The sequence below is a fragment of the Nematolebias whitei genome, chromosome 2 (genome assembly GCF_014905685.2).
Source record: "Nematolebias whitei isolate Nwh7 chromosome 2, NemWhi1, whole genome shotgun sequence".
Classification (NCBI taxonomy): domain Eukaryota; kingdom Metazoa; phylum Chordata; class Actinopteri; order Cyprinodontiformes; family Rivulidae; genus Nematolebias; species Nematolebias whitei.
In genome coordinates, this window is record NC_056499.1 from 36,319,240 (window position 1) to 36,330,778 (window position 11,539).

General features: G+C 40.5%; 1 protein-coding gene across 1 annotated transcript in view; it reads left to right on the top strand.

Annotated features, from left to right (window-relative positions):
- Positions 1-7,564: 7,564 nt before the first annotated feature.
- The window catches only part of LOC119423984 (mothers against decapentaplegic homolog 3), a gene marked incomplete in the record, with an annotated part of 37,743 nt that continues 33,768 nt past the window's right edge, over positions 7,565-11,539 (top strand). The window contains 1 exon segment of the mRNA XM_037691425.1: positions 7,565-8,010. Coding sequence (XP_037547353.1) covers positions 7,808-8,010 — 203 coding nt within the window.

Genomic DNA, 11,539 nt, shown 5'->3' on the forward strand with positions numbered 1-11,539 from the left:
TTTATTTTTTTTCATTTAGCCTTTATTTATCCAGGTTAGTCTCATTGAGCCACGAGAACTCATTTTCAAGAGAGACCTGTTTAGGGAGCACATGGTGGGGGTTATGGGCCTTGCTCATGGGCCCAGAGTGGGGCGAATGAGGGTGGGGGCAAGTGTGGGTGTTTCACCTACCCCGCCCACAATTTTGATGTTGTCGGGGCCGGGTCGTGAACCGGCGATCTTCGGATCACAAGCCCACCTCTCTAACCTCTGCGCCACAAATGAATGCAAAGAAAGACAAAAAATAAGAAAAACTAATTTATAAGGTGTGTGTGTGTCTTTGTTTATGTTGCTTTGTAAGGCCCATTTTTCCAATTTATACTACATTGTGAGGACCAACTGCTCCTTATGGGGCCCAAAGCCCGAGCCCCATAACAATAAGGGCCATTGGTGTGTTAGGAGTTAGGTTTAGGACTAAGGTGTGAATTGAGGATGTGTTAGGTTTAGGGTTAGGCATGTACTGGTAATGGTTAGGTTTAAGGTAAAGGTCAGGGTTAAGCTATAGAAATGAATGAAAAAGGAATTGAAGTCAATACAAAGTCCCCATAAAGATAGCTAAACAAACCTGTGTGTGTGTGTGTGTGTGTGTGGGGGGGGGGTGACAGACGGTTATGATGTTGAGCCTGTGGTACACCATGTACTCCAGCTTTGCTGCAGGAGCTTGCTGAAGCTGTTGAGCGATTGATAGTCGTCTCAGAGAGAAAATGCAGTGTCCTGTTATTTAAGCAGCTCTGTGCAAACACATTTAAATGGTTGTCAGAAGTTGGCCTCGAGCTCCTATCACTCATAAACAGGTTCAAATACACACAGACATATTCATGCACTTAACGACATCTGCATCTCATCTATGAATCCGACAAAAAAGACAATTATAATTACAAAATCAATCAGTGATTAAAAGAATGTATATTTACTTCAAACTGCAAACACTTGTAAAATTTTCATCTTGTATAATTGTAAGTAGAAATGAATTAGTATATGCTACCGCTTTGTCAGACTTTTGTCTGCAGTAACACTTAATGTAAAACTTTAGTTGAAAGAGTGTCCTTGTGAAGCCAGACAGCCACTCTGCTGAAATAGACTGAACAAAAGCACTGCTTCAATAAATATAGTCTCATCTAAATAAATAAAGGCTTGTGAATGTGACATAAAACTTTTTATTTTTTCATAAAAAACAGACATAACTGTCATGACTAACAAAGACATTTGAGTTTAAAGAAGTTATCACTGTTAAAAAATAGGACAAAAAATAATAATTGCAGCCATATGTGATAAGAAAGGTTTGACGATAACGCTAATTTAGTAAAACTTGTCTAAGTGTAAACTAAGTTGAAACATTTTCGGTGTTTAAATTTAGATTCTGTTGGTTTCATTTATATCTGTTTTGCTTTCTTACTTCCTGATTTATTTTGTAGTTTCAGCTCCTCATCAGTTTCGTTTTCCTGCTTTGTCCCACCTGTTCTTATTTCTAATCATCCCACCTGTTCCCAGGCTTTCCTTTGTTTATGTTAGTTCCTTGTTTTTTCAGTATTTGTTCTGTTCTCTTTTTGTCTGTCTTGTTTGAGCTTAGTTTTGTTCTCTCGCAGTTCATCCCGTCTTTGCAATCATCACTTTTTGCTTGTTTATATGTTAGAGTGGTTTATCACCGTCCATCCTGTTTAATGCATGATAATTGACATGGTTTAACACTATTAACTGTTCAAAGTTTCTTTCAGCTGCTCCTTTCTGCAGTGGTCATCACAGTGAGTGACCTGGCATGAAAGATTTGGCAATTGTTTAAGACCAGATACTCTTCCTGACGCAACCTGGCCTTGAGCCTGCAACCTCAGGACTACAAGACTGCTGCATTGACCACCAAGCTACCGCAGCCTGTACTGACTAACTGTTCAGCAAAAGCAAAGGCTGATGAGTAAAAAAAAAAAACATCCAGTTTTCAGATCAAAAATAAAAAACAGTGTCCTCTGTTTAGCAAAGAAAGTCCTTACTGATCCTTCACAGATGTTCTCTGAATTTGATCCATTCATGCAGACAACACAGAACACAACTGTAAAACCAAGTATCTCTATAGGTATCATTTACATCCATTCACTTATTTTACTCAATTAAAAATGTTTTTAACATACTTGTTCCTATATGTTATGCAATTAAATTGCTTTTAATACTTTGTTTCCCTTTTATTTCCAAGATTGTAGACACAAAAATTGACTAATATTTCCTCATATTACTTTGCTGACATGGTTTTGTTAATTTATTTTTAGCTGTATCGTCTCTGCATTGCAACATTTTGTATTTCACTGAATATTTTCTGGAACAAATAAAGATATCTGGTTTGATTTGGGGAGGCACTTTGGGTGCAGTGGTTAGAGCTGTTAGTGCTAAAAGATTGCAGGCTCTCCTCTCAGTTTGGCACCTTTCAGTATGGAGTTTGCATGTTGTACCTGTGCACGCATGGGTTTTATTTCCTCCCACAGACCAAAAACATGCCTGTTAGATTCAGTGGAAGCTTTAAATTGTCTCTGGGTGAAAGTGTGAAAGGTTATTTGTCTTAATTGTCTCCATTTGGTTCTATGATGGATTCGTCACTTGTCCAGGGTGTACCCCACCTTGAAAGAGATAAACATCAGTTCTTCTCAGCCCAGAACAAAAAAAGCAGGTGCATTGATGGATTATTTGATTGCAGCATAAATCAATTACAGTCATTAGTTCAACACATATTGAGACATTCAGTTTAACATTATGGAATAGAATAGAAAATAATAGGTTTTTACATTTGAAAATCAACATGGTTGCAGCCACTTCATGTAATACAAAGAGCAAGATTCACCATGAAGTGGGAAATAAAAACCAATTAAGACACGTAGAAAATGTGAAACAATAAAACAATAAACTGAACCAGATTTATTTTTTTTACATTGTGTTATTGGCGGCCCATTGCTACGGGCTGTTCAGACCCTATACGTACAAGTGGTGCAAGAGTTTGGTTTGCACTGCTTATATGTCGGACGGTCTCGGACCCCTTCAGGGTGGGAGTTAGTCTCCACGAGGGCTGCCCGTTGTCACTGATTTTGTTAATAACTTTTATGGAGAGAATTTCTCGGTGCAGCCAGGGGGCGCAGGGAATCCAGTTCAGTGCTCTCAAGATTCCATTTCTGCTCTTTGCAGATGATGTGGTCCTGTTGGCGTCATTGTGCTGTGATCTTCAGTTCCCAATGGAGCGGTTCTTAGCCGAGTGTGAAATGGATGGGATGAGAATCAGCACCTCCAAATATGAGGCCATGGTCCTCAGCTGGAAAAGGGTGGATTGTTCTCTTCGGTTCGAGGGTGAGGTTCTTACCTCAAGTGGAGAAGTTCAAGTATCTCTGGGTTTTGTTCACGAGTCAGGGAAGAATGGAGCGTGAGATTGACAGACAGATTGGTGCAGCATTTGCAGTATTGCGGGCTCTGTGCTGGTCCATTGTGGTGAAAAGGGAGTTGAGCTGTAAGGCAAAGATGGATGGATGGATAGTTGAATGGATGAAGGATGGATAGACAGAGGATGGATGGATATTGTGTGTGGATTATTGTCTCTAAACGGCTGACATTGGCAGTATCTTTGTTTTTAAGTTTTTTTTTAAGTCCTCTGGTTTTGTGATGAGACTTATTCTCTTTTCTGCCACAGCAGACTTTTGTTTTTGTTTTGAGAAAACAACCTAAGTTTTACTTTAGCTTCTTTACATATAAAGTCTCCCTTTTTGTGTCCAAAACCTCATGCAACCTTGACAGATGTGTTGACAACAGCATTAGTCTCATGTCCACTGGTATGTATGATGTCCTGTGTAGAGCATCTTGATTGCAGTCTCTGTCTGAAGGAGTTCCTTCATCTGTCCATCTGTCCAGGACCTTGTGGAGCAGGTGGCAGGTGTTGTTCAAGATGGTTTTAAGCTTTGATAACATCCAACAATGATCAATCAGGCCATCTGGACGGTTTCTTTTTTTGCTGAGATGTTTCGTCCTTAATCCAAAGGACTTCTTCAATCTGAGGAGCCATCAAACAAACTGATTCCCACAAACAGCATACTCCATAGTGGGGAAAAAAACAAAACAATTTGTTGGTGCTAAGATGGCCTCCAGGGCCAGTTTTGTTTGGTGGCTTTTCAGATTGAAGAAGTCCTTTGGATGAATGAAGGATGAAACGTCTCAGCAAAAAAAACCAAACCAAAACAAAAAACGTCCAGATGACCTGACTGAACATTATTGGATTTTATACCTGGATTATTGAGCATGAACTTTGGTGTTTTGAACCACTTTGGCTATGGCTGTCTCAGAGATGCTGAAAGGGGAGAGGGCGGGTCCTGGTGCTTTGACTACTTATTTTCCACCGCCCCAGTTAATGAGTCCATCTCCATCTCCACATGAACACTGGCCCTATGAATGAGTTTATTGATTTGGTTAGCATCAGCTGTTTTCATGCCTTGGAAATTATATATCAGTACCATTGAACATACACCATAATAAAAAATAATAATAAGAGATCTGAGGGTCACAGGCAATGATTTATAAAACTTTTCCCATCAATCTTAATTAAATCAAGGACATATCGTTTTTTTTACAGTTTTAGGAACAGAAAAAGTTGCTTTTGTCGTGTTAATGTCCAAGCTTCTCACAATGATGCTTTCACAGTCTTAGTCAAAAGATGCAAGTACCTCTGTGTGTTTGTGATCCATCTGGAAAATATGCAGAACAACAGGCAGGATTTGACTTGCACCGACTTTTCACTTTGTATTCTTTGATCACAGCAATATGGCTATTTATCACTGATGGCAAAATGAACAAAAAAGGCATTCTTTTATGTATGTTGTGATCTTTGGCATAGATTTTTGTTTGTATTAATCAAAACTAATCCTCTATTTCCTTACAGCAACATAGTTTCTATTCTCTGGGACCTTTATTCTCCAGTGGGCCACCAGCTGACATCACCCCCCACTCACATACACACACACACTGAGTCCCCTGAGGTTCAAACCGGCACTATGTCATTATCATCCATCGGATTGTACGTGGTCACTGCTCATTCAGTCTTACTGACAAGTCTTTTGTGCTCAGTTCTTCTCACAGCAACACCCCCGCCTCCCTCCAGCTCACTTAAAGTCTGTCCCATCCTCTGTCTACTGCAGCCCATATGTAACCCTTCCCCCCAGCCTGCACCCTTAAATCTGCCCAGTCTGGCTCTGAACTTCTCCTAAAACAAACCAGCTGTCCCGGCCGGCCATGTCCCTGGGGATGTAAACAGGTGCCGAGAGGGCCGCGGGGCCTTAACATACGACACATGGCAGCACGCTCCTCCAGGCTGCTCCTCCAGGCTGCTCCTCCAGGCTGCCAGCAGACGGAGAGAGTGGTGTGGTTTTACAGCTGGAGAAAAATAAATATACGACAGATGAGGGGCTGTTAATCATCTATGGTGCATAAATTCCTATTTTAAAAGTCTCCGCGGATGAAACTTTCATCCAAACTGTTATGAAACTATGAAGAAAAAAAACATGTCTGGTAATTTGCTAATGAGACTGATACAACACAGTTACATGTAGCAGTGGGGTTGACTTTACTAAGGATTGCTCAACTCCGCATAAGAAGAAAGAACTTTACTTGAAGATATAAAAATATACATGGCTGCGTAACCAAAATAGATGAAAGGAAAGCCGTTTGTCCTGCTGCTTGAAGTATTTTTAGCACAAACTACACTCTGTGTGCTGTGAGGAGGGACTGCTGGACACAAGTCAGTGCTCCTGTATGCCAAAACCACAAGCCCATACTATTCTAATACGGCTAAAAGCTGTCAATGGAGGCACTGACTGAAGGTTTGTAGATCAACACCATCCAGACATCAGAAGAGTCCAATACGTGTAGTGCAAAAATGATTCTCTTTTGAGTTATTTTACTAAAAGAGTTTAAATGGAAGCTTCTTTGCGCAGCGAGTTTACACCGACGCCCTCATCTACAGTACTTCTGAAGCCTGAAGAACAAAAGCAGCTTCACACCCTAAACTTTTCCACTATCTCGCTCTCTCGGCGATGAGCTCAGCTCGGCTGCACTCTCTATTCTACATCTGGCACTTGACTCTTTGACACGAAGTTTGTAAAGGAGGGGGTGTTTATGCATATGAGAGAGTGTGCGCACAATCCTGGCAGTAGCTGAAATTTAGAGGCTGAACCAAGCAATAAACTAAATTGCCACCTTGGTGTAACTCTGTGCATCCAACAAGTCGAGGCAAGTGAGTGTGCAGTCAGATGCATGCGTGCAATGACATTACCTTCTGTCTTACAGCAGCTCCCATAGATAGTGATCTCTAACCTTCTCTGGCACGTTTCTGAAAACATGGCTGCTGCCCAAAACTCCAACCTCAACTTTGTAATAATATGAACTAATAGGGGTTACCACATTTTCATGAATAAACTTTAGACGAATTGTAAAGAGAACCAAGATCAAAAGAAATGTTGTTGCTGCTGCCAGTGGCTCATTAAGATTACCGTGGTTACCACACATCTCACTCCTTGATTGCACTCAACAGAGACTGAAACCTAAGCGTCAAACAAAGTCGCTGTGCAGAAACCAAGTTGTACCGTCAAACTTCTTGATTCACGAGCAGCAAGACTCTGGTGGTCACATGAATACATTTTAATGTTTCAGTGTTTAATGTGGAAGATGTGACAAGCTGAAAAGGCCCCTCAGTGCAGTTTCGAAGAGAAAGGTTTGCGCTAAAATACAACGGAAGTCTCAGGAAGCTTGGCTGTGCACCCTCTGCACTCTGCAGTGAATGTCACACTGGGTGTAAGAGGCCAAAAATTGCAGCAAAAACAAACAGAGTATGTTATCCTCATAAAATTCAAAACCTAAACTGTATTACAGTGTGTGTGGGTGGGGAAACCAAAATAGTATGGCCCTCTGAACTATAATTAGGCTCAGAGTATCTAATTTGGGGATAAATCACAGAAAAAGATTTGTGTGTGTGTGGAAATTTATTTCTTCACACTGTTTTCTGCACGCAGTGAAAAGTTTGATCAGCGTGTTGCACAACTGTATACTTGTGCATGATTGTGCGCCACGTGCACGTTTATGAGCGCGAGGAGAAAAGGCGGAGGATTGTGCAACATCAGCACGGCCCACTTGGCCAGCTGCTGGGCTGCAGCGGCTCTGCTGAGAGCAGTCTGAGCGCGTGAAAGGAGAGTCTGAGCAGCAGCTCGCGCATTTGCATCTGACGCAGACTTCAAGCAGACTTCAGTCGACGGACCACAGCACCGCGGATGGTTCGGAACTTCACACAACTTTGAACTTTGACGATTAGAATACTAAAAGCAATCGCATTATTTAACACTACTACTTTCAGTTTATTGTCTCTAGTCACAGACCTAGTTTGGATTCGATTCAAGTTGGATTCATTCATTAAAACAGCCCGGGTAAAAGGAGTACAGGTGGAACTACTTTTGTTGGCGAGCTAACACAGAATCCTGCGCGCGGCAGACTACCGGTGCACAGTCCGCGGTTTAGCTTCGAGTCAGGGCGACGGAGTCCGCTGCTGAAACGGGGGTTTGACCCTGACATGCTCCTGCGAAGCTTCAAGTAAACACAAATAATCTGTTTGTAGCTCACTAACGCTCTCATACTCGCAGCCGGGACGGCGGATAGAGGCGGCTGTTGTCGCATTTCGTCTAGAAAAAAAACAAAACAACAACAAACAAACAACAGAGGACTTTTCGCGACACTCCCGGACGGACTTGACCGAACTCCGACAAAGATGTCAATTTTGCCCTTCACTCCCCCCATCGTCAAGAGACTCTTGGGCTGGAAGAAAGGCGAGCAGAACGGGCAGGAGGAGAAGTGGTGCGAGAAGGCGGTGAAAAGTCTGGTGAAGAAGCTGAAGAAGACGGGACAGCTGGACGAGCTGGAGAAAGCCATCACCACGCAGACCGCCAACACGAAGTGCATCACCATACCGAGGTGAGGAGAAGGACCAGAAACTGTCCGCACCGCAAACATTTCCTTTTTTTAATGCTAAGAACAGCTTCACTGAAAGTTAAACTCTTCACCCACCCTGTTGCACTTGAAGGCACCGCTGCTCAGAGAAGTTTCCATATTTGTTTATTACACATCAACATGGAGGCTAACGTTTACTCAAGCTAACATCAACTCCAACATCCTGTCTGTTAGCTGCACCTCCATCATACACTCACTATAAATGCAAAGTGCTCTTCAGCTCAATTAAAACAGCTTCTAGCATTTTCCAGACTCATTATGTTGTTAAAACACGCTGTGCATTAGTAGCCAGTAGCAGGCATGCATTGCTAAAGCACTAATGTAGTCCAAGTTATATAACCTGGCCTTAATCTGGGACTCTTTCAAGCTTGCTTTGTGCGTGGGCGACTCTGTGGAGATAGACTCACTTGTGTTCTCCCTGTGTCTCTCCATGCAAAGCATCATTTCACCATAAATAACTTTGACATGTCAGATTACTGCTGGTGTTTCTGTAACATCCTGGCAATAATGATCATAATAATAATAATAATCTAGTCATGATGGAGAGCTGTACACTGGCACAGTGCACTGCAAACTTAGAACTGTTTGCTTAAATGCAAATAAGCATACGTCTTGTTGGAAAGTTTGATAAAAAAGTTTTAATGCTAGAAATAAATAAAAAGTGCGGTCACAAAGTGACATTAAAGGTCCTGCTCAAACAGAGCTGACTTGGACCATTACGCTTTCATCTCCAATCACGAAACCAATATGTGAGGAAAAACCCATAAAGGATGCCACCAATGTTAAAAAAAGTCATTATCAAGTTGTATATTTAATGTAATACAGCATATGCACAGATAGTCATGGGTGCATTGAAAGAATAATAAAATAAAAAATGAAGGCAGAAGATATCTGATGTTGAATCAAAATCTGTCACCAGGTTTTCAGAAAGGATTTTGAGCAAACAACGGTGTGAATGTGACTGTGTGGAAACGCCGAATGTAGTTTTAAACTGCGTTTGAGATTTGGTCCAAGCAGATGATTGATTTATTGCATAGAAAATGTACAATACACAGTAATCAAATTACATTAACTGCAGCTGTAAGTCAAAGTAGTCCAAACAACAAAAACCCTTCTGATAGCTATTCTGTTACCTCATGGAAATGGTAATAAAGCTAACTGAACACATTTCTGAAACAACCGTAACGAGCAGAAGTCAAACTATTTAATTTAGCTGCTACTCCGACTCAGTCTCGACAGCTGAGTTTTATTTTATGTAAAGCCTGCAGAATATATTCATGCGTTTTGTAAAAAATGGCAAATAAAAGCCCACTACGTTTCCTTTCATCTACAAAAGAATAAAAAAATAAATAAATCCTGCAAGTGTGAACCATTCAGATTTAATAGCACACTGTGTCAGATGAAATTTAAATCCCTAACAGGGCACTCCCACATTCTTGGTTGCCACAAGTGTGCATATCACAGCTACCACAACCCTGTGCCAGCGTTCAGAGCCGGGCCTATCCTAAAAGATAAATAATGCCTGCTATGATCACGGTTTTATGTTTCTCCCCCTGCTAATGCGGAGGAGAAGAGGCAGAGTGCATTAAGATGACCCCAGATCAGATCCGGCCATCAGTGTGGTCCAACAGTGTCCCTGGAGAGACGCTGTTTCTATTAATTCCCCACGCTCTGGCTCTCTGACAGCAGCTGCCTGCATGTTCTGGCCCGTCCACAGGGAGGTCGGCTCCTGTATCTCTGACACATGAACTTTCTGATGAGGCTCGGGGTCATGGCTGCTGTTCTCGATGATGGTTTGCACTGATGTTGAGCGTGGAAGGAAGTCAACGCTGTGTATTGATTGGGTCAAAAGCTTCCTCGTGTTGTGGAATAGAGCAGGCCGGATCATGTAGCAGTTTAGTGTAGAGATATTGGAGAAAAAGTCTTAAAGGGCCAAAACCCAAAAGATGTTAGTAGAATTTTATGAAGCTACTTATGAGTTTAAAATGAACTCATTACCTCTGTCCTGCTACAGTCTCATAATAAGTTCAGTTTGGTTTAAAGTACTATATTTTGGGTGTGGTTGTACAGATTTACATGAGCGATAAAGCCCCATCCCAAAAGTAAATGTCACTCACAGGCTTTATACATTCTCACCGGAGGCTGAACTCAAATGTATCTGTTTTGACTAACACTTGCAGTTGCTTTACTTGCTTATCAAGTCATTATGGTTTCTGACAATGAGCCTTTTTACTTTTTTAGGAGCATAGTAGGAAAAAGTGAAAGCTGAAGCTCCTTCCCATCTTAGTCACTCAACAACAGGCAATTTTGGCATTGTGGTGTTGACCCGCTCTTCCTTATACTTTCCTCTGTTTCTCCTTATGAACTGCTTTCTTCCTCTGGGCTGTAAACTTTGGTTAGTAACAAACTTTGATTTGTGTAATGTGTTTGTCCATACATACCCACTAGTGTCTGAAGGTTTAGGGGTGTATGTGCCTCAAGTGTTGAGCCTGACAAGATGACTGACAATTGTGTATTCCTTTTTGCTGTTTCGTTAGTAAGCCATTCATTTATTAGTCTTTTTTGTTAGGAAACCTGAAGCAAAGTTTAAAAAAATGGGGAAAAGCAACTGAACAAGACTGTTGTGTGATTCTGTTTTTTTTTTAAAACCAGTTATCGTCAACGTTCCCCAAGTTTAACCAAAAATTATCAAAGGCGTTTATTCTCAGGGATGCGTTTTTAACTCACACCACTTGGTTTTCTTAACTGTGTGTCCAATAAAATTTTAAACCTAAATCTGTGACCTTTCTAAAACTTTTATCAAGCAATTTTTTGTGCCTAAACCAGTTCATAATTCACTTTATTGGTTTCTGATAAATAAGTGATTTAACTGATTTTAAATGGAGAAAACATAAAGGTCATCTTGCTGGCAAACAAGGATTGAATTACAATTACACTTCAGTGTAATTCTGTTATTGAAATGAAAAGAGGCTTACCAAGTTTTAAACCTCTTGCATAAACAAGACCATTTGTGGTAAAAAGGTTTTTTTAGGGATGCATGATATTGGATTTTTGGATGATATCCGATATATCGATATGTTATAACTTATTTATTTACTTATATTTGTCTATTTGGTCTGCTACTAAATGCAGATGCCAAAAAGGGGGCTGAAAATGATGTAACTTGGATTATGTTTAATGTCATTTATTCATGACAGTTACTCTCTCTAGCACAATGACAACAGTCAACAGTGAAAATTTGTAAATTTTCACAAATCTAAATTCAATGGCGTGCATGACGGCAAAACACTGTGCTAGCGCTGCAGGCATCCTTGTCACTGGGTTGTTATGCAAAAACAGCACTTTTATATATATATATATATAGATATATAGATGTGATATATATATATATATAGATGTGATATATATATATATATATATATATATATATATATATATATATATATATAGATATATATATATATATATATATATATATATATATATATATATA